The sequence below is a fragment of the Calidris pugnax genome, unplaced genomic scaffold, assembly GCF_001431845.1.
Source record: "Calidris pugnax isolate Ruff unplaced genomic scaffold, ASM143184v1 scaffold30, whole genome shotgun sequence".
Lineage (NCBI taxonomy): Eukaryota > Metazoa > Chordata > Aves > Charadriiformes > Scolopacidae > Calidris > Calidris pugnax.
The window spans coordinates 5,294,505-5,317,870 of record NW_015090776.1 but is presented as its reverse complement, the minus strand read 5'-3'; the positions used below and the strand labels follow the sequence as shown (position 1 = coordinate 5,317,870).

Here is a 23,366-nt window from a genome sequence, read left to right as displayed (position 1 = left end):
AGCTGACCCTTACACCCCTTCTTTTGATACAGCTGTGTAGCTGATTTCTCTGAAGATATTTGCTTCTATTTCCATTGTATGGCTCAAAATAGGGGATTGGAGGGTGGAGATCATGGGTAGAGTGGGAGAAGGCAACAATGGTTACTTGTCTGTAAAGCAGACAAAGCAAGTAGAATGCATTCATAAGTTTCCCAGGTGGGGACTCAAGGTCTTTTAAAAAGTGTTTTCCTTTTCTGGAAGTATTTTTTCAAAGTAAATTATCCAAGTCACCCACCTCAAGCTCAGTTTTTTTCCAACATCAGTTTTTAATACTCCTTCCCTGACAGAACCAGAAGGTTTTAAGCTCTTAAATCGGTTTGCAAAAAAAAAAATAAATATAAAAAGTGGGGGGAGTTATTTTTCATGGTTAAGAATGCTCTTGTAGCCCTAATTGTATGTGATAAGAGCTGTGATATCAGGATGTTTGCAGTAGGATGTTACTTCATATCATCTTACAGCTGTTGCTACAAAATGCTTGAATCCAGGATCCTGTAATCCCCTTTGTAACTTTTGGGGGGGGGCTTGTCTGTTGGTGTTTTTTTCTTTTGTTAGGAAGAGCCTGGATTTGATCGAATCTCTGTTACGGTTGGCAGAAGTGGGACAGTATGAGCAGGTTAAGCAGCTCTTCAGTTTTCCTATCAAACATTGCCCAGATATGTTGGTATTGGCCTTACTGCAGATCAACACTTCCTGGCATACCTTGCGCCACGAACTCATCTCCACGCTCATGCCAATTTTCCTTGGCAACCACCCCAACTCTGCCATCATTTTGCACTACGCGTGGCACGGACAGGTAAGGATTTTCTCTGGAGTTTGTTTGTGCCACTGAAAGCTTGTTAAATAGGTAGAACAGTTAGAACAGCAATGTATGTGTTGGTTTATGAACCCCAAACGGTAACAACCCCCCAATTAACTCTCAGCCTCGCACATTGAGAGTGTAGAAACTTAAACCCACTCGCCCCTTACTGCTTTAAATCAAAATAATCTCTGTTGGACTCGCTAAAAGATGAAGGCTATTTATTCTGGGTATAAAGAAACCACTTATACCATGAGTTTTAAGAGTCAAGGGTGTTTTCTGCAAAATTAGGACTGGCTGCTGACCTTCCTCAAGGAGAGCTTCCATGTAGAGACAGGGTAACTATATGCGTAAATCCCGTGCTTTTAATAGGCAAACAAGTAGGTTTTTGTGGATTTGGCTCTTGGTATGGCCTTCATCACTGTGTCCACTGGTCATTAAGCAAATAGGAGTCATAAGAAGAAATCTAAGGTAGAGGAAGCCTCTGAGGTGGGAGGGAATCTGCATTAGGAAGCATCTTGCCCTGTTCCAGTAGGATTAATGTTAAGCAGCTTGGCTCATTAGGAAGCATCTTGCCCTGTTCCAGTAGAATTAATTAATGTTAAGCAGCTTGGCCTCTGCCATCTTGGTCCACATTCACTGCAAAATTTGCTGGCTGAAGTGCCCTGAATGTTTTATATTTTTCCTGATAAAGGTCTTTATTTGGAAGAACGGGGGGGTAGGATAGAAGCGATGTGCTTCTGGCATAAGGTCTTGAAATGGCAGAACATGCAATTTTTCTGCAGGGTGGGCTTCAGAATAGAGTAGGAAGTGGTGGCTGCCGTGTGTCCTGCTGCCATCCACAACCTGGAGGTGTTTCACTTCCTCAGATGATGGAACCTTTAAGCAAAAACCCTTACTGCCATCAAAATCTTAGTCGTGTTGTAGTTTAAAATTGCCCCTGTGTGAGCAAAGAACTCGATGCTGTGTTTTCTGTGTGACGGTGTGATGTTGCAATCCTCACTTTAGGGCATCGTGTCAGGCATAAGATTTCCATATTCCAAATGCAATTTTTCTGCTCTTGAGAGGAATTAGACCCCTACAGTGGGAGAAAAGAAGTGGGGATGTGCGTTCTTACCATTCGTAGTCATCACACATCTTTTGGTTGTATCTCCTGGGTACTTTATTATTGCACAGTAAGAGCCCAGCTCAGCAGCTAAGTTCTGAAGCTAAAGAGTAAATAGGTTTGCATGTTAACCTTTGGAGGTGAGAGATCCTGCTCACAGAGTTGATCCTTTTGCTAGAGGCGTGAAGTACAATCCTAATTTAATTCTCCTTAGGGTCAGTCTCCTTCGATTCGTCAGCTCATCATGCACGCGATGGCAGAGTGGTACATGAGAGGGGAGCAGTATGACCAAGCCAAACTGTCCCGGATCCTTGATGTGGCGCAAGACTTGAAGGTGAGTTCTGCAAAACAAGGCCATTACTTGCCATCTCACATCTTGTGCAGGCTTGCTCATCTTTGAACAAAGGCTAAGCTTAACTTAGATGTGACGGATTTAGTGAAGATTATTTTGTTTAAGCGTGTCTGGATTCACTTGCTGCTGCTGTACCTCATTTTAAAACAAAGCAATCAAACAAAACAGCTTATGTTCATGTGACTTGAAGTGCTTTTTCAGCTGAGTTGTGGTATCTGGCTGCAGATGCGTTCTGGCCTCTCTGGTTATGAACCCAAGACATTTTACTTGGTGTTTGCAGTCGAGCTGTTTGTTGTGGCTTAGCTAACGAGTGCTTGGGAAGCAGTAGAACAGAACTGCATGCTCTGTGAGTGTACTGTAAATCCGGGAAGAGCTGAGGCTGTTTTAACCTTGAATACCATTGAAATGGGAATGTGAAAAATACCCTTCAGACATTTGTGTGAAAGTGGCACTGCTAAGATTCAGGGAACAGGGATTTTTCAAGAATACTTCTACTTTTCAGTTGTTTATACCTTCACCAAAGGGACTGGAAGCTGTGACTGACTTCTTTGAGGCCAATATTGCTTCCTAAAATTAGATGCAAAATAATTGGGTGTCTCAAAGTGCAAGAGCACCAACTGCTGCTTGAAGGCAGTGCTACTGTAGCAGTTACTGTGCTCGAAGATGAACGCTTTGAGCAGGTACATTCAAAGTGGCTCTGAAGGGCTTGAGGCCTGTTTGCAGGCAGATGCCAGGCTCTTCTGATTAATTCTGTTGCAGTATCAACTTGGTAGCTCTTGGCCACTTGCTGGTGGATTTTCATATAGAGGAATTTAAAACCGTCAGCACAAGGTCGCTTCAAAGGAGGTAGGGTTGTGCCTTCGAACGAGAGCTCGTGCCTATTTGTCTAATGAGCGAGTTGTAATAAAGACAAGCTGATAGTACCAATCATCTTGTTACCAAAGAAAGCCCAGCAGTGTGTGAGAGCAAGACTTCTTTGCTTAAAAAGTATATGGGGATTAGAAAGAAAAGAAAGGGGAAAAGGGTGTCCTTGTGTCTTCACTAGTGGTCTTCTGATTTTTTTTTTTCTTTAGGCCTTGTCAATGCTGCTAAATGGTACTCCATTTGCCTTTGTTATTGACCTTGCTGCACTTGCCTCTCGACGGGAATACCTCAAACTTGACAAATGGCTCACAGATAAAATTCGGGAGCATGGGGTAAAGCAGGATTTTTTTTCTTTTTATTTACGCGCTGTATCAGTGACCAACTTGAGTCGCTTTAACAATTTTCTAAGTAGCTTTAAAGTTGTGGAAAGTGTCCGTGGTCTTGATAGTTCAACGTTTTCACTTCAATGCTATTCTTTGCACAGTGCAATCACCAAGTTTGAAATAGTGGTTTGGATGCAGTTTGGGAGATTAATGGTTTTTTGTCCTCAGGAGCCCTTCATCCAGGCCTGCATGACTTTCTTAAAGAGAAGATGTCCATCTATCCTGGGTGGCCTTGCTCCAGAAAAAGATCAACCCAAAAGTGCTCAGCTTCCTCCAGAAACCTTGGCGACGATGTTGGCCTGTCTGCAAGCTTGTGCTGGGTAAGGATTAGATTGCTCACAAGGAACATGTAACCTGTTTGCAGCTTGTTGGCTGGCACACAGTCACGGCTGGTTTGGAATTTCACCTGGAGAACGGGGTTAATGAGAGTATATAAGCTTGCATGGATAGATTCAGTAGTATGTTTAGTTTTGTACTGAAACTTCTGTTGGAGGCTAGGTCACAAGAGCATGAAAGAGTCTTCTTGTCATTATAATCAAACAGGTGAGGTGGTCTTGGTAGCTAGGGATGACTGGTTAGTCACATCCCGGGTTGCTAATGAGGTGCTGGAGCAGGTCCAGAGAAGGGTAATGGAGCTGGTGAGGGGTCTGGAGCACAAGTCTTATGAGGAGAAGCTGCAGTGAGAGAGAAGGGCAACGGAGCTGGTGAGGGGTCTGGAGCACAAGTCTTGTGAGGAGAAGCTGCAGTGAGCCAGGTGGTCAAGGTGGCCAACAACATCCTTGGGCTGTGTCAGGAACAGCATGGCCAGCAGGACTGGGGCAGTGACCATCCCCCTGTACTGGGCACTGGTGAGGCCCCACCTCGAGTGCTGGGTCCAGTTTTGGGCCCCTCATGACCGGAAAGACACTGAGGTGCTGGAGCAGGTCTCCAGAGAAGGGCAACGGAGCTGGTGAGGGGTCTGGAGCACAAGTCTGGTGAGGAGAGGCTGAGGGAGCTGGGGGTGTTCAGCCTGGAGAAAAGGAGGCTGAGGGGAGACCTCCTCGCTCTCTCCAACTCCCTGAAAGGAGGGCGCAGCCAGGGGGGGTCGATCTCTTCTCCCAAGTCACAGGTGATGGGACAAGAGGAAATGGCCTCAAGTTGCACCAGAGGAGGTTTAGGATGGGGATTGGGGAAAATGTTTACACCGAAAGGGCTCTCAAGCACTGGAACAGGTTGTCCAGGGAAGCGGTGGAGTCACCATCCCCGGAGGTATTTAAAAGCTGGGCAGATGTGGTGCTGAGGGACATGGGTGGTTTTTGTCAGCGCGAGGTTGATGGTTGGGTTAGATGATCTGAAAGGGCCCTTCTAACCTGGACAATTCTATGACTAGATACAGGGCTGTAATTTGGGCTAAAAGGGAATATATAGACCATAACTACAGGATGGGACAGCATCTTAGAAAATTATGACTGTATAAAGGATTGTGTTTGTGTTAAGCCAAGCCAATGCCTCCCTGTGTGGTTTGTAGCCCAGCAGAAAGAGCTAATGCCTCCTTATGTGTAGGAGAAAAATGGTCAGCGATGACTGTGACGTAACTGAGACTGGGACTAGACGTGTGTAACTTCTGTTGTCTTCATATGAGACTGTCTCACACTAGACGTGTGTAACTTCTGTTGTCTTCATTTGAGACCGTCTCTATTTAGTCAAAGGATGGAAAATATCTTAAGATCTTTGGCAGATCAGATTATTTAGCTAAAGTCTAGGAAAAAAAAAGTGTGGGTCTTGGAGAGCTGTTTTCATCTGCTGGAGGGAGGGTTAGACTACAGAAAGACTAATGGAAACTGAAATGGAACAAATCAATTTTTAAATATTGTGTTAATGTTTAGGAAAAATGACTTGTGAAATATTTGTGGTATCTCTTCTTAAATGCTGTCAGATGAAGATGGCACTTAGCAGCAATGTTTCAAAGACAACTAGGTCTAGCACAGCGCAACCAGCGAGCCAGAGAGACCAAAAGCTGGACGTGGGGGTGGGTTTGGTGTTTAATTTTGACACCAAAAGAGGCCTGTGTGTCCCAGCGCATGTTACCTCATCTTGTATTGTGTCCCTTGGTGTAGCCAGCATTGCCCTGACAAATCAAAGAAACATTTCAAAGGTATCCAGGATGATTCCTGGCCCTCATGTCAATGCTAAGAAATGAGGATCAATGCTGAGTTGTCATGATGCGTATTTGAAGTGGAAGGGAATTTGAGGTATCTGTAAGATTTTAGAAGAGGAGTCTCTCCTGATTTCTGCTGGGATTTCTGGCCATTAAACTTCCAAATGTTGTTGCAATATTGTTTGTGAAATGTAATGAATGGTGTAGCCCACCTCTTGGACTGAAAAGATGGTGGTTATTTTTCAACTCAGAGTGCATCTTTTGAAGTTCTAGTTCACAAATTACCTTATATTAGTTATTTTGCATGTTAGCGTGTCCAGATTTTAGAAGTTTAATAGTTAACTGTAGGCTTGACTTGCATTTGATGTCACTGTGTTCTGAATCTTAATGTGTTACCAAGTTTTATTTATTCAATTAATTCCAAAAGCCACTAGTTCTCTACTGGCACAATTCTCTCAGCTTTTGGTTTCTTTTTATAGCTACTTGTATTCCCTTTTATGGAAGAATGTGACCTACTTGCAGTCATGTCCCATTAAGTATTCTCTTTGAGCTTTAAAAAGAAAATACTTGGATTTCTTTCATGAAGCAATTGCTTTGATTAGCTTAGTTTTCAGTCACAAATGGAAGCAGGCGTTGTAAAGACTAGAAGATTAAAATCACAGTAAATATTAAATACGCCTGGGAGAGCAGTTCCACTTCAGTAGCTGAAGTCTGCCATCTCCTAAGTCTGTTGGTTTAAGGAACCTGCTCTTTAATTAGGTTGTAGTTACTTCTTGCCCAGTTTTGTGTCCAGGGAGACCCTTTTCTTAGAACGTGCAGGGTCCTGGTGGCCGAGACTTTGGTTTTTGGTGTGACTTGTTTATCATTGGTGAGCCCTGCAGTTGTGGCACCACGTAGCAGCGAGGCTTCAAAAAGAAATGAGTGTTCTTTTTATTACTGAGTGTTTTTCAAGTGAAGTCAGGGTGGTTGCAGGTACCACAGGCTGGCCAGGGGTTTGGTAACAAACTGCTAATGACAAGTCCTTCCCTCAAGGAGCAGCAGTGCCTCTTCCATGCCATCCTGTCCACCACAGTCCAAGGAATGGTCATTCCTTCTTGGTCCCTGCCTCAGGAAGGGAAGAGGCTTCTGGCTCCCTGTGTCTAGGGGAATGAAAAAGCCTTTCCTTGCTCTGTAAAAATGGGTTAAAAAATAAATAAATAAAAGCAAAAGAAGTGAACTTGTTATTCCAGCAAGCTGGAGCTTCCCTTTAGGCTGACAGTTCTGTTCCCCTAGAGCTGGGGACTAGCTAGGACCATCTCCCCCCTGACTGTGGGCCCTGGCTCTCCTCTTTGCATGTGTTTCAAAGTTCTCCTTCCTGCAGCTTTTTTTTTTTTTTTTCCCTACTTCTTTTCTGGGAATGGCTCTGATTGGGTTAGATGCCTGAACATATTTTTATGTAGAACTTAACAAGATGAACATTTTATTTAAGATTTATTTATCAAATAAAGCACATCTACTTTCTTCTTCATATCATTTGGTTAAATACATGGGGAGTTGGGGAAACTTATAGTTTTGTGCTGTTTAAAAATATTGTGACGTTTGCGTCTTGATATAGCAGCGTGGGTTTTCACATGATAAAAACAGTTAACCTTCAGGCTGTCTGGGTGGCAGGACATCACCTTATTAGATGCCTGAACATATTTTGATGTAGAACTTACAAGATGAACATTTTCTTTAAGATTTATTTATCAAATAAAGCACATCTACTTTCTTCTTCATATCATTTGGTTAAATGCATGGGGAAGTTGTGGAAACCTATAGTTTTGTGCTGTTTAAAAATATTGTGACGTTTGCGTCTTGATATAGCAGCGTGGGCTTTCACCTGATAAAACCAGTTAACCTTCAGGTTGTCTGGGTGGTTTGCTCCAAGCATGAATGGCCTCACTGGTCACCATGAGTATCAGACTCGGGGGCTGTAAGCCTGTCTTAGTTGTCATATTATCTATCTACAGCAGATTGGAATTCGTTTTACTAAAGCATGCTGTAGTATTTAAGCATAATGAATTTAATTGCTATGAAAACGGGGAGAGTAAAAGATTGAGGGTGAGAACTGTGAGTGAACTCAGCTCTTCAGTCCCCAGTCCTGTTCCCAGTTAGCTGCAGGTGTATGGGATCTTGGGATGCCTCCTGTATCAGGAAAAAAACTCTGCTGCCTGTTAATTGGTCATACTTATACTTAAATATTGAGATTTCTGAGACTGTGGCACTGGGGGTGCTGACAAATCCGTGTTGTAGGTACTGACCCTATCACGTGCCAAGCTCAGAGCTCTGTCTTCAGCTCTGGCTGTGCTTTCTCAGAACAGAAATCCATTTGGGTTTTCTTTGAAGGTAGGTTTCTGATCACTTTTTGGTACACACCCTCCCAGCCCCTTGCTTGTAAAGTCTTCAACACTGGGCCCCGGTGAGAGGCTGTTAAAGCATGGAAAGGAATCAGCTTGTGAAGCAGTTGATGAAATGTTTGTTGCCATGTGTTGGGACATGCTCACCCCATGGAACCTCCCCAGCTTCCCCTCTGTCTCAGGCCAGCTTTTACCCACACTGTGGGGTGGATTACTGGCTTTGGAGAGCAACTGGAAGCCCCTAACTCTGTTTAGTCTGTAGTGGGATACTTGCCAAAGCTGAAGGCTGATCTGCAGTTTGTTTTCCTGCCTTAATTCTCAGGCTGGATCCTCTCTGTTTGTGCTTGTCCCAACAGCTGTGCACTAAAAAGCTTGTGAAAATCCCATTAAAATGAGGCATCTCCAGAGAAGGTTAACAAAATTGTTTTGGGATAGTTTTATCGTTACAGGAAGGAGCTTTAGCTGTCCTTACTGAAAAGGTAGAACCAAAGTTCAGGGAAGCTGTAAATAATTAGCTGTATTTTCCGAAAGGAAAATGGGAGTGTTGTGTTAGTACATTTGTGGGCAGGTATGTCAGCGGCAGAGCTGGTTTTCCTTCCAGTCTGGAACCTGGCAATCAGAGGTGGAATGTTTTGGGGAGAGGTGCTGACTGCTCTCCATTGTGCAGTGACTTCATGCCTAAGTTTGAGTTTTCTGATGGCTTTTTCCTGTCTGTTTTGGTTTAATGTTAGTGCGTGAAGCTCCTCTTTCAGTTTATAGACAGATGAGTGTTAGTGAATCAGGCGGTGGTATTTACCTCTCATCCTGTTTTGTCTTGGAGTGTGTAGTCATGTAGTCATCGAGCTTTAGTCATGTTGTATCTCCTCTTCTGGAGAGACTTTGCATGTAACAAGACTCAGAATAATCATGAACGGTGAAGTCTGGGAACAGGAAGGAGCTGTGAGGAGATCTGAACAGGGGATGAAAGCATCAGGTTCTGTGTGTTAATTCCTGAGGCTGAGCTGTATGTAGCCCATGATGGGGACAAAGCAGACAAAGACTGTTGCAGATAGTCTGCTCTTCCAAGGACTGCTGGAGCCATGTAGGTCCACATCTCAGCTTTCTGTAAGTCATTACTTGCTGGGGTAACCTTAAAGGAGTATTTGGATTGTTGAAAACAAAGGAATAATCTATTGGACATGAACTTTTAGAACTACAGTTTAAAATTTTCTATTTAAATACAGCTGTTTCTCTTGGGACATGCTCTACTGCAAGTGTTGCAGGTGACAAAATGTAGCTTCTGCTGGGCTCATTTTACAACCTCTGTTTGTGGAACGTGGCCCAGATTTCTGTAGGAAACCCAAATAAGTTAGGGGCCTTAGCTTTGTGAATGAATTGCATGGCTCACTGTCCTACTTGTGTGCTTTAGGAGTGTGTCCCAGGAGCTGTCGGAGACGATCCTCACCATGGTGGCCAACTGCAGTAACGTCATGAACAAGGCCAGGCAGCCACCACCCGGAGTCATGCCCAAGGGCCGCCCGCCCAGTGCCAGCAGCTTGGATGCCATCTCTCCTGTACAGGTACAACGTGCTGTGGTTTTTTGAAGGTGGCATTGATTTAGCATTAGTTCTGCTCCACTGTTTGAGCTCGTTCATCGGGACTAAGTAAAAATGTCTTCTGGCTTCCTTAGTTCTAGGCTTGCATGTCTAGATAACGTGATTGTAACTACAGAGTAACACTGGAGGGTTGTAGTTCAGAACTGTCTCTCTCTTAACAAACCTCTGTAAGATGTAACTGAAGTATAGCAGGATGGGAGTGCTGGAGAGAGGGATAGAGATTTTGTTTATTTAAAATAACTTGAGGGTTTCTTGTTAAGTGCTAAAATTTACGAAGACTTTTAAGAATTAAGCACTGCCTTTGAACCTGATGTGTCTTGTTTGTAGCTTCACGGGCCAAGCAACAGTGCTAGAGCGTAAGGACTTGTTATAACTGGGGCTCTTCAGCTCTCAACTGAACTGCTCTTTTAAAAACAAGGTACATTTAAGTTACTCCCTGCCACTCATCATCCCTTCCTCCTCTGGGAGCAACACGTTACAGACAGGTTTTGCTTCTAGCAATTATGTTCAATGGCAGATTTTAAAGCAGTGCCAAGTTTTTCACTTGAAATAGTGGCAATTCAGCATTTAAGAATGTCTGAAGCATCAGTGGATTACGTAAACTGAATACAGAGAGCAGTTTCCTTGTAAATTGTTGCTTTATTGAAGTTGCTCATCGGATGTACCAAATATCTTGGCAACCTGCTGCAAATAACTGATGTGAACAAATAGAGCAGCAGATGTTTGTCGGTAGTTGTGCTGTCTTTTGGGTAGATAATGCAGTTTTCTGCTCTTCCGAGTCAGGAGCTCTTAACTTACCGCTTTGTCAGCTGGTATTGTGCCTTCCCTCCTACTCATCACCCAGGTCTTAATGCTTTTTATTGAAGACTGCATTCAGGTATTTAGCTGTGAAAAGTGGGCATAATGGGACCCTTCAGACACTCAAAAATACTCCGTGAGCTTGATATGAAATAGCCTTTAGAAGCCTTGGGGTAAGGTCTGAGGTCACAAACGGCAGAGCATAAACTAAGGTTGTATAAGAATCTGTGTACTCCTCCTTATAAGCATTTACTGTCGTGTTACACTTAACCAGGGACTATGGAACAATCAGCCTTTCCATAAAACCTCTGGTAGAAAAGGATTTTATGGGATTGTAGAAGAAAAAGTGAAATCGCATTCTTGTAGACTAATTTTTTTGGTGGTTATTTGGATAACTTCAGAATTTAAAGTAACAATGCAGAAAAGCCCTTCTCGGGAATGTTTTGATCTGTAGCTGTCTCTATATAAAACCTGCCAAAAATGGGCTTGGTTGGGGTTTGTGGATGGCTGCGTATAACCTTCCTCTCTCCGTTCAGATCGACTCGCTGGCGGGAATGGCGTCTCTTAGTTTAGGTGGCTCGGCTGCTCCTCACACCCAGAGCATGCAAGGCTTCCCTCCCAACTTGGGCTCTGCCTTCAGTACTCCTCAGTCACCAGCAAAAGCGTTTCCCCCTCTTTCCACCCAAAACCAGACAACGGGTTTCAGTGGCATCGGAGGGCTCTCTTCGCAGCTTCCAGGTACTGTTATCCGGGCAGAGCGGGTGGTATTTTTGAGTTATGGGAGCTAAGGTGCTGTTATTGCCAGGGTTGGAAATACTGGAGAAAAGCTGTGTGTGGTGTGGGAGGGAATTTCACTGAATTTCATTGAATTTTAGAGTTGGAAGGGACCATAGAGATCATCTAGTCCAACTCCCCTGCTGAAGCAGGATTGCCTAGAGCTTGTCAGAGCATGTTACTCAGGAGCATCCAGGCGGGTCTTGAAAATCTCCAAGGAAGGGGACTCCACACCCTCCCTGGGCAGCCTGTTCCAGGGCTCTGTCACCCTCACCGTGAAGAAGTTTTTCCTCGTATTCAAGTGGAACCTCTTATGTTCCAACTTGTGCCCGTTGCCCCTTGTCCTCTCACTGGGAACCACTGAAAAGAGTCTGGTTCCCTCCTCCTTCAACCCTCCCTTGAGATACTTGTCAGCATTGATAAGGTCTCCCCTCAGTCTTCTCCAGTCCTGGAGACACAGTCCTGGCTGCCAGGTCACTGCTGAAACAGCACTTCAGGGTCTTGCAGCTGCAATAGGTTTAAAAAGTTTGTGAGTCAAGAAGGTGAGTGTTTTGACAGATTTTAGCAGCGTTGTTTTAGGTGAGGACCAAGATGAAGAATTGCTTGAAATAGAACTGCTTTATATTGGCCACTTATGAGGCTAATGAGCTTGGAAATGATAAGGTGGTCCTGCACCTCAGGAGGAATAACTCCCCACACTGGTACAGGTTGGGGCTGAACTGATGGAGAGCAGGTCTGTAGAGAGGGACCTGGGAGTCCTGGTGGACAACAAGTTGCCCATGAGCCAGCAATGTGCCCTGGTGGCCAAGAAGGCCAGTGGTCTCCTGGGGGGCATCAAGGAGAGTGGGGGCAGCAGGCTGAGCCAGCAATGTGCCCTGGTGGCCAAGAAGGCCAGTGGTCTCCTGGGGGGCATCAAGAAGAGCGGGAGCAGCAGGCCAAGGGAGGTCATCCGGCCCCTCTGCTCTGTCCTGGGGAAGCCAGATCTGGAGCATTGTGTCCAGTTCTGGGCTCCCCAGTTCCAGAAGGACAGGGAACTGCTGGAGAGGGGACAGCAGAGGCTATGAAGATGATGAGGGGACTAGAACATCTCTCTGCTGAGGAAAGGCTGAGATATCTGAGGCTGTTTAGCTGGAGAAGAGCAGACTGAGAGGGGACCTCATCAATGCTGAGCAATAGCTAAAGGGAGGGTGTCAGGAGGATGGGGCCAGGCTCTTCTCAGTGGTGCCCGGTGACAGGACAAGGGGTGTCGGGCCCCAGTGGTGCCCAGTGACAGGACAAGGGGTGTTGGGCCCATTCAAACCCACCTGGACACGTTCCTGTCTACCCTGCTCTGGGTAACCCTGCTTTAGCCAGGAGCTCTCCTTCTCTGGAGACATTCAAACCCACCTGGACACGTTCCTGTCTACCCTGCTCTGGGTAACCCTGCTTTAGCCAGGAGCTTGGATGAAATGATCTCCAGAGGTCCCTTCCAACCCCCTGGCGTACTGGGAAGGGTGCAGTTGAGATGACCGGTTGTCTTCCTTCCAGTAGGTGGTCTTACTAGGGCTTTGCTTTTTGATAGGTGGTCTTACTACCGGTAGCCTGACTGGCATAGGAACCGGAGCCCTGGGCCTTCCTGCGGTGAACAACGACCCGTTCGTGCAGAGGAAGCTGAGCACATCTGGACTCAACCAGCCCACATTCCAGCAGAGTAAGATGAAACCTTGTAAGTGGTAGTGTTGTCTGTGGCTGTGAAGTGTGACTGCGGGTCTGCAGTTCATCTGCGTGTCCTTCAGGGCAGGCTTGGATCTCTAGGTGGGAAATGATAAAAAAAAACAAATATGGCTCTAGGTTTGTGCCATGAGTCTGGAAAAGGTGCTTTGAAACTTGTACGCCAAAAAGTCACCAGGTAGCCTTGGGGGGATTGAAAACAAATCTGTTCTTTTAAAATATATAATGTTATGGGTTTGCATGAACAGTGTGCTTGTATCCTTTTTTTTTTTTTTTTTTTTTTTTTTTTGTTCTGTGTTTTGAACAAAAGTGTTGTTTTTACAGAGAATTGTACGCCTCTGGTAAGAGGGTGGCTTAGGTTTTGTTTGTAACAAGGTTAAACAAAGCTGCCTGGGTACCAGTCCTGGTGGTGGCATAGAAGTTGGGAGGTGGAGCAGGAAATTAGGCTGCAACACTGGAGACAAGCAAGACTAACAAAAGTTGGGGGGAAGGTGGTTTTTGGAAGGAGTAATTTGCTTCCTAACACGGAGCCATTACCCTTAACTCATTTATGCCTCTGAAGTGTGCTCACAATGAAAGATTTAAGCAATCAAATGTTGTCATTAGGAAGTAGAGCCATCTGCTAAACCTTCCACGGTGCTGTTAGTCCCTACGTCTCCTTAGACAGCTCCTCCATAAAAGCAAAGTCACCCATCTCTACAGGGATGCAGTGGAGGCAGACGCTGTTGATTTATATTTTTGGGCTTGAGCACTCAATATAAACTTGCTTGAAGCTCCCTGGCTGGCCTGAAAGCTTGTGTGAAAGTTTGTCTGCATGTTAGTGTTGTGTAGCATGCTGTATTCTAGTCCGGTTTACGTTCTTTTAATTTAGGTGTCAGTTGAGATTAGCTTGGGGTGCGGCAGGTTCTCAGGCTTACAACAGCATAAGGTTAATTCTATTTTAGGATTCAAGTTCTTTTGCATAAATATAACATTGAAAACAGATTATTTATTTTTTTTTTAAAATAACAGTTCTTCTCTACTGGAAAGGTTAAATATCCCACGTTTTAGAAGAACCAGCGGGTTCTGTATAGATTGGTAGAAGAGTTAAAAAGGACTAGGTGAAATCCTGACTGCCTGAAGTTGTTCTGAGTGTGATACCTGTTCCCTTCTTTTCACAGCTGACTTATCTCAGGTGTGGCCAGAGGCTAATCAGCACTTTAGCAAAGAAATAGATGATGAGGCAAACAGCTACTTCCAGCGTATTTACAACCATCCACCACATCCCACCATGTCTGTGGATGAGGTGAGTTCTTCTGGAGCAGTAATTACTCCTTCGTGTTATCAGTTTTATTGTAAGATAATAAAGGCTTGGCTGAAGGTGTATATTTCTAAGGGAAACTTGCAGTTGATCCTGACATTCAGCTTTGAATTCTGTGGGCTGAAGACTTCAGACTCCTAAAATGAGGCTTAGTGGGAAGAGCTTAATGTGGAGTGGAAACTTATGTGTTCAGAATAAGTGCTAAAGTGGGCCTTTAAACAATCTGTATAAATCATGGAATATATTTGGTTTTAAAGTATCTAAAAATGACTACAACTTCAAAATATATAAAGGTGCCTGAGCTTTGATAATTATTTTTGGTTAGTCTCTATGAGAGTAATTATCAGTCTGATGTACTTGCTCTTTGAAGTGCTTCAAATTTACTTTAATATATTTGTGTGGTTATAAATTATGGAAGATACTAAGCATTAATTTTCATTTTTCTAATTTGAAGTGATGGAGTAGGCGGTCATAAAGTTTTATGTGAGGACAGTCGGGGAGAAAACTAAAGTCTGAAGAGGAAGGTTGTTGTTGTGAAGTACTGGCTAAAAGAAGGTTTTCTCAAAGCAGCATTTTGCAGTTCAGCTGGGGGAGTGCGTTTTATCGTAGTAGGTGCAAGCTCTTTTGAAACCTGAGGATGCAGAAGGGCTGAAATAAAGCAAACCTGTCGGTGACAACTTCCCATTTCTTTGCAGGTCTTGGAAATGCTGCAGAGGTTTAAGGACTCCAACATCAAACGGGAACGAGAAGTGTTTAACTGCATGCTGAGGAACTTGTTTGAGGAATACCGATTCTTCCCCCAGTACCCGGATAAAGAGCTGCACATAACAGCCTGCCTCTTCGGTGGGATCATAGAGAAAGGACTGGTTACCTATATGGCACTGGGCCTCGCCCTGCGCTATGTTCTTGAAGCCTTACGAAAGCCTTTTGCATCCAAAATGTACTATTTTGGTATCGCTGCACTAGATAGATTTAAAAATAGGTGAGTGTGGTTGTGGGTAATATTTGTAACACTACATGGAATGCCTTGCTAACCTTGAACCTGTTCTGATTATGCAGTAGAAGAATGCCTCTGTGTGTTAGGAATCCACACAGCTCAGCTTTCAGGGTTACTTTAAAGAGATGCTGAGCTGAAACAATGTTAAAAAAAAAAAGTTAAAGGGTGACTTTTTAAAAAGAAAAAAATCTGTATCTGTATGAATGTAGGACAAACTGTGATGCTGAAGCTACTTAGTGGACTTAGTTTATAAAAATAATTCAGTGAAGTCTTGAGTATAAAAAATAATTCAGTGAATAATTCAGTCAGCTTGTTAGAAATGGAGTGAAGATAATTACGCTTTACAGGTGCTATGTGCACTCAAAGGCTGCCTAGGAACTGAGCTCTAGGACTTTGGTTTTACATGGAAATCTCAAGTGTGGCAAAAAGTATCTCAAAAAAAAAAGCTTTCTCAAAGCTTTTAATAGATTGCAGATCAAGGAAACTCAAGCTGCCATAGTAGGCAGGACTATACACCCATGGGGAAGAGCTCCATTCTGGAAGAAGATACTTGAACTTGAAAAGTATTAGAAAGCTTCCTGGAATTATTTAATGACTAGAAAAGCGTGGGCTTGAAGTGTGGACTCATAAGCAAGGAGCATGTTATCTTCTGTCCTCACTCACCTTATATAGTTCATCAGCCCTGCAGTATTTCGTCTGTAATGAAAGCTGTTGCTGTGGAGTTAGTGGGAGAGAATGAATAAATACATGAGACTTAGCCACCACCTTACTCCTCTTTAACAATTTTAAGTGGGACTTTAAGATATTTATTCTCAATGAGTACTAACAGGGTCTAGCATTCGTAAGTAGAACTGTAATAATTGGTGTGCGTAGGTTAAACTTCTCTTGGGTGTTAGGGACACCCTGGTTTGCCGTTTAAATGCACTCAGCCAGGCTAGAAATGACTTACCCCAATAATTTTATTGCACACACTGAATATAAATGCATTTGTGTGCTCGCTCAGAAGCAGTGAAATGTAGGATAAGCAGTAAGTAATTCCATGATGCGGTGTAGGAGTGACAGCCCGGTGTTATGTTTGTACTTCTCTGTAATGCTGGTTTTGATCTGGGCGTGTGTTTCTGACTAACGCGTGTTTTGTCTGACAGATTGAAGGACTATCCCCAGTATTGTCAGCACTTGGCTTCTATTAGTCACTTTATACAGTTCCCGCATCACTTACAGGAGGTGAGTGTTCATATCAGCGCACCCGCTTTCTAGGATTTTAAATTCTTTTGAGCAAATTCTTCTTTTCCTTTGGAAAAATAATCTGAGCTGTCACGATTTTTAGACAGAATACATCCACAGAATCAAATGCCTTTCCTTAAAGTGTTTGCTGTGGGATGGGGCGGACAGGTGGTTGTCTGGTACCTCTTCTGTTCCCATAAATACATTCTTATACTGAAATAACCACCTGAATATAAATAATTACGTGATCCACCAGTGCTCGTGGGCCATGTCCGAATGGTTTAACAGCCTTCAGTGGATTTACATTCCAGTCCTTTAAGGATTTGGAGTTTTTCCTCTAAAATAGTGCTCATTCAGCTGGGTTTATACAGTTTCATATTCAGATCTGCTACGGTAATCCAGACAAAGGTGAGAAAAATTTCATTCCTGAAGGTCTGATTAGAGGAATGGAAATACTCTGTAGTCAAGAGAGTAAAAGCAGAGTTGATCATACGGTGTCTGCCTCTGAGGTGCTTTCACTGGTAGAAATACAGAAAAGCTAATCCCAGTGCCAGATCTTGAGAGCATAATCCTAAATCAGGAAGAATGTCCAGCTCTAACACGAAGGCAGAGAGGCCATTTACCCAACGCTGCTGAGTCCTGTACCAGTCTCAATTTCACCAAGTTTCAGACTGTATCTCTTAAATGACAGGTGTCTGATTTACAAATTTCTGGGTAAATGTGTTACAGTGGGGAAGAAACTAATTTTCTACTGTGGAGCTGCTTCAGAGAATGTCCACTTCAGGATTGTGGTTTTGCTTATTAACTGTGAACTTCAGGCTTTACCGTTTTCTGAGAAGCTGTAAGAGTCCTTGGGGAAGACTTCTTACCTGTTTTGTAGCCGGTTTCTTCATGCTCACACATTTCTCATAGGCTTTTCCCCTTTTTTTTGCTCTACTATCCCAGGCCCACAGGGATGCAGCGTTTTGGGTTAGTGCTCTGTAAAATTTTAAGAATCACAGAATGCTATGGGGTTGACAGGGACCTCTGGAGATCATCCAGTCCAACCCCCTGCCAAAGCAGGGCCACCCAGAGCAGGTCCCACAGGAACGTGTCCAGGTGGGGTTGGAATGTCTCCAGAGAAGGAGACTCCACCCCCTCCCTGGGCAGCCTCTGCCAGGGCTCTGCCACCCTCACCGCAAAGAACTTCCTCCGCATACTTAGGTGGAACTTGTTATACTCAAGTTTGGGCCCATTTCCTCTTGTCCTGTCCCTGGGCACCACTGAAAAAAGCCCAGCCCCATCCTCCTGACACCCTCCCTTGAAGTATTTATAAGCATTGATCAGATCCCCCCTCAGCCTTCTCTTCTCCAGATTAAGACGACCCAAGACCCTCAGCCTCTCCTCAGAAGGGAGATGCTCCAGGCCCCTCATCATCTTTGTAGCCTCTGCTGTCCCCTCTCCAGCAGTTCCCTGTCCTGGAAACGGGGAGCCCAGAGTGTTGAATCTTGCTGCTTGGTGTGAACCTGTTGAAGTCAGAGATAGAGCTTGAGGCTCCTCTCCAGTAAGAAAGGAAGTAATTAGTGACAAGGTGTGCTTTATGAGGGTATAAAATTGTAGTTTGCAGATTCCCTTGATGGCGTTAGCATCAAATATTTTACAGATTTTTGGCAAACCTTTATACTGCTCACACTGTAGTTCTCCTGCTGCATGTGAACTTGTGTCTGTGCTTTTTCACCCTGTTGCAGTACATAGAATATGGACAGCAATCCAGAGATCCTCCTGTGAAGATGCAGGGTTCAATCACCACCCCTGGAAGTATTGCACTTGCCCAGGCTCAGGCCCAGGCCCAGGTTCCAGCAAAAGCTCCTCTTGCTGGCCAAGTCAGCACTATAGTAACCACCTCCACCACCACCACTGTGGCAAAAACCATTACAATCACCCGACCAACTGGAGTCAGCTTCAAGAAAGACGTGCCGGTAAGCGTTCTGTCGCTCCACTGGAGAGCAGAGGAGTTAAGTTGCTGCTCTGGATTGAGCACATATGGAAAAAAAAAAATCCATTTTGATTTCTGTGCTTCAAACTGTGATCCATATTTTATATCTAAAACATATAATCTTTTTAAATATGGCCAACGTTGTTTGTTTTTTTTTTTGTAGAGAGAAGACATTTTTGATCACAAAGTTACAAAATTAGAATGTTGTCAAGTAGATGCCTATTTACTGAGGCTTTAATTACAGAGCCATCGTTTCTGCTCATGACTTGCAGTAAGGCTTGTGAAATAGTTGGCAGCTGCTGTTCTGTGTGGAGCTTGAGAGCTCTCACTGCACACTTAAATCACGTTTGACCTCGTGGTTCTAGCTGCACTGGTTTTCAAACTTCAGTCAGAGTTATTAAATCTAGTCAGAGTTACCAGAGGGGTGGCAGATGGGTAGTATTAGATGTTCCACAGAAAGCTTTGGGGCACACTGGGTCCCGTGTGTACGCTGAGGGTGCTGGGACTGTGTGGTCACTGGTGCTCTCTAAAGTCTGTCTGACTTCCTGCAACTGGAACTGTCTTTCTTTAAAAAAAGCACCTTAAATTAAAGGATACGTAACTCACAGGTAGCTGGAAGTTGTTGGGGGCGGTTCACAGTGTAGCTATCTGTGCTTTTCACACGATACGTAACTCACAGGTAGCTGGAAGTTGTGAACAACTTTTTGGGGGCGGTTCACAGTGTAGCTGTCCGTGCTTTTCACATCTGATTGGGTCAGGTAGATAGTTGTTATTTTGAGGTGTTTATATTGCCCAATTTTAAACTCAAGCCATGATTGACATTTAAAAACTGTACCTCCTTTCCCCTTCATTGCAGTGTGGCAGGTGCTAAAGCCCTTGGGTTTAGACCTGTGTCTGCAGGGCCATGGCTCACATTCTGTTGGCTCACAGTTGATGTTCTTTCTCAGAAATTGCTCCTTCCCAGTTTGATGTGACTTCTAGTTATTGTCTAATCTTAACTTTTGGTTCTCCCTCCAGCCTTCCATTAATACTACCAACATCGATACGCTCTTAGTAGCGACAGATCAAACCGAGAGAATTGTGGAACCTCCAGAGAACGTCCAGGAAAAAATTGCTTTCATCTTCAATAATCTATCTCAGTCAAATATGACACAGAAGGCAAGTATGGAAGTACTACTAGTAAAACTATTATTTTTTTTAATATTCCTGGAAATCCATTCTAAAGTGGTGGGGGCGTGGCGTTTCTAGAAAAAATCCAACTTGCAAAAAATGAGAGGAGAGTCACACTGTAAAGAAATTGTAGTTTCAGGCACGTTCTGCTTGAACCTCTTTGGAGATAGAATATTTTTCAGGGGAAGGAGAGATGGGTGAAAGATACCTGTTCTTAACCTTCCTGTCTCCTCAAAATTTCCTTGTTTCCATACAACCAGATCCTTTGTACTAAAGTATATCGTCTGTAATGCTTTGATTTCAGAAAAGCATTTCTAGTAGACACCTTGAATAATTGCTGGCTAGTCCTTTCTGATGTTTATATAATTTAAAAGGACTGAAAAATGCTATTGCAAGTTTCTGAAAAACATGAATGCAAGTTCAAACAAACATTCACATCATAAATGGGCCGGTGCCATTTGATATCGCAAGGTTAAGCTGATGGACTCTTGTATTTCAAGCTGAAATTCCAGGTTGGGGTTTTTTTTTCAAACAAACATTCACATCATAAATGGGCCGGTGCCATTTGATATCGCAAGGTTAAGCTGATGGACTCTTGTATTTCAAGCTGAAATTCCAGGTTGGGTTTTTTTTTTCTGAACTAGTAAAAATCTGCAGATTTTCTGTGGCCTGTGCTATCTGTCTTGTGGACAGACAGCTTTCGTGTAAGGTGTCAACGTTTATTTTGCATCATCTGGTAAAAAAAAATTAAAAGCTGGGGAGAAGTAAACTTATGCCTTGCTGATTTTATGATTGAGTCTTTACTGGTCGAGCAGCTCTTTGGATAACAACGTTTATTTTGCATCATCTGGTAAAAAAAATTAAAAGCTGAGGAGAAGTAAACTGTTACTCCTTGCTGATTTTATGATTAAGTCTTTACTGGTCAAGCAGCTCTTTGGATAACGAGAAACTGATTTAATAGCTATTTTTCAAAAAAAGGAAAGAACCTTAGTGTTAAAAGCAATTAACTGAACATGAAACATGACCCCAGAAGTTCATGGTCATTGTCTCATACCTTGTCCTTTTCCTGCTGTTACGGAGACAGGTTGAAGAACTGAAGGAAACAGTGAAAGAAGAGTTCATGCCTTGGGTATCACAGTATCTTGTGATGAAGAGAGTCAGTATTGAGCCGAATTTTCACAGCCTATATTCCAACTTCCTTGACACCCTTAAGAATCCAGAGTTTAATAAAATGGTTCTGAATGAAACCTACAGAAACATCAAGGTGAGTAGCGCAAGATTAAATGAGATTTAAACATTTCAAAGTGCCTACAGAAACATCAAGGTGAGTAGCGCAAGTTTTCTAACACTGAGATTTAAACATTTCAAAGCATGCTGTTCTCAAGGCTGTTGGTTTACTGTGTCGGTGATCTTCAAATATAGTGTGTCACTCAAAAATCTACATGCTAGCTTGCAAATTAACTAGCAGGTTATCTCTAGGAATACTAGGATTCTTCTGTTTTCAGTCAGGAATGTACCAAAGGCTTAATTCGAATTGAATAATGAGAAGGGAAAGCTACATTTCACTTCCTTTATGTAGGTGGACTCTAAATTTGTGTGAGGCTTGCAGATTATAACCTAAGGGGAAACTGCCTATGGTCCAGTTCTTTTGTGTGAGGAAAGTATAAAGGTAACAATAAACACCCTCTTTGCTGTTTTGGTCTAAGGAGAATAAAGGGGAAGGGGAAGGTTTAGAAAGGGGATGTAACAACCAGAATTTCCTAGAGGGCTAAGATATTGTGAGGAGGGGGGGAAAAGCAGCCCAGAAGGGTTGAGTGGATGAAACACGTTTGTCAAGCACTATTTTTAAACCTGTTGGTGGGATTTCCTGACCACCACGGGTTACGCTGTAGTGCAAAAGAATCTCCTGGCTCTTCAGAGCGCAGCTGAGCTCGCTCCCTTCAGCTGGTGCTCCTCTGGAGCGGAGGAACAGAACTCGCAGCAGAAAACTTGTGACATGATCTGAGGCTCAAAATGAGGATTAAATAGTTTTCCAAGAAGTGCAAACTGTAGCCTTCAGGTCTGTGATGAATCTCTTAAGGAAGCATTGCCTTTGAGTTACACTGTACCGAGTAGTTGTAACGCTCTTGACGGAGTAAATGGTAAGGTCTGGAAAAGTGTAATTCTCTGTTTTTGTTCCTCTTGGAAGAAAGGAACATTGAAATTGTTACAGCACAGATTTATGGGGTGCTGCCTCGAAGTGAAGGATACTCTTGATTATCTCCATAATGTGACTGAAGCTCAGAACTTCATGTTCTAAAACTTTGTCTTAAGTCGGATCAGCTGTTGAACTTGGCTTTGAGTCGGATTATCTTCTGCTTGTTGCTTGAGTGGCTTTTTCTTTTTTCATTAGGTGCTACTGACATCGGATAAAGCTGCTGCCAACTTCTCAGACCGTTCCTTGTTAAAGAACCTCGGTCACTGGCTGGGAATGATTACACTGGCTAAAAATAAACCCATCTTGCACACGGTGAGCATCTGTCTTTGCAGATTTATTTAGTGTGAATTGGATGCTGTTACGCAGTAACGTGGGCTATTTGGGAAATTTTACTACCTTACTGATGCCTCTTTTTTTTGGGTGCTAAGTAAAAAGTATGATTCCAGAGTTGGTCATTTAAGACTTCTAAGTATTTTTTTTTATATTAGAAAAGTTAGTAGGTTCTTGCCAAAATAAAGTCATTAATCCCGTGTAAAAATGCGTATCTGTAAATCTCCTTTCAGAAGGTAACTGCTGCTTAACAGTCTGTAAATTCAAAGACTCTCTTGACTCAGCCTTCCCAGTGTGTCCTGTAAGGAAATAGCACGTAAATGGAATTTTTGCAGTGTGCTTGTCTGTTTTCTCCACCCGCTTCCCCTTTTCAGTTGTTGATGGTGTTTTTCAGGATCTGGATGTGAAATCGCTGCTACTGGAAGCGTACGTCAAGGGACAGCAGGAGTTGCTCTACGTAGTGCCATTTGTTGCCAAAGTCTTAGAATCCAGTGTCAGGAGTGTGGTAAGTGACTGTGCTGACAGTTATTGCTCAAGTGGCAAAGTAAGATTTTTTTTTTTTTTTTTAGAAAGTAATTGGCTTTTTTCACAAAGTGAAAATGGATTGAATTTTATGGAGAGAAAGAATAAGGATGTAAGGCCTGAAAAGTGAAGGAGTTCTTGCATTTTTGCAGTCTAAATAGATGGTGTTAACTGAACTGTACTGTGGTATCCCTGAAGAAAACTCTATTGAGATGTGGAAGGATGCCATTGAAGAGGTTCTAGGATAGTAATTGGCTTTTTTCACAAAGTGAAAATGGATTGAATTTTATGGAGAGAAAGAATAAGGATGTAAGGCCTGAAAAGTGAAGGAGTTCTTGCATTTTTGCAGTCTAAATAGATGGTGTTAACTGAACTGTACTGTGGTATCCCTGAAGAAAACTCTATTGAGATGTGGAAGGATGCCATTGAAAAGGTTCTAGGATCCATCTATTCTCTGATTTTACCTTTTTTTTAATTCCTATCTTTTTTTTAATTCCCTCCCTGCCCCTCTTTGACCCCAGTCAGCTGTTGTCAGTTCTGCTTGGCATAGAACTGATGCCTCAGAAGGACAGAGTCATTGTGTTTCTGGTTTACTATTGAACTGGCATCCTGATCTAGTTCCAGTCAAACGGAATATTAATTCAACCCTAATTACAGCTGTACACACTTTTCCACAGCTGTATGCACACATAGCTGTTTGCGTTTCAAAAATTTCCCATT

The 23,366-nt window shown here is 43.3% G+C and overlaps 1 protein-coding gene across 4 annotated transcripts in view; it reads left to right on the top strand.

Annotated features, from left to right (window-relative positions):
• Nucleotides 1-23,366, top strand: part of CNOT1 (CCR4-NOT transcription complex subunit 1) — a 57,942-nt gene that overhangs the window by 13,054 nt on the left and 21,522 nt on the right. For 2 of the 4 annotated variants that reach the window (XM_014948550.1, XM_014948568.1), the window contains exons 12-26: nt 592-832; nt 2,155-2,274; nt 3,366-3,488; nt 3,708-3,859; nt 9,463-9,613; nt 10,984-11,185; nt 12,783-12,926; nt 14,092-14,216; nt 14,927-15,213; nt 16,374-16,452; nt 18,180-18,410; nt 19,445-19,585; nt 20,682-20,861; nt 21,990-22,106; nt 22,519-22,629. In XM_014948550.1, coding sequence (XP_014804036.1) covers nt 592-832; nt 2,155-2,274; nt 3,366-3,488; nt 3,708-3,859; nt 9,463-9,613; nt 10,984-11,185; nt 12,783-12,926; nt 14,092-14,216; nt 14,927-15,213; nt 16,374-16,452; nt 18,180-18,410; nt 19,445-19,585; nt 20,682-20,861; nt 21,990-22,106; nt 22,519-22,629 — 2,404 coding nt within the window. The remainder of the gene's footprint in view (nt 1-591; nt 833-2,154; nt 2,275-3,365; nt 3,489-3,707; nt 3,860-9,462; nt 9,614-10,983; nt 11,186-12,782; nt 12,927-14,091; nt 14,217-14,926; nt 15,214-16,373; nt 16,453-18,179; nt 18,411-19,444; nt 19,586-20,681; nt 20,862-21,989; nt 22,107-22,518; nt 22,630-23,366) is intronic. The other 2 variants (XM_014948578.1, XM_014948559.1) reach the window with 1 other exon arrangement.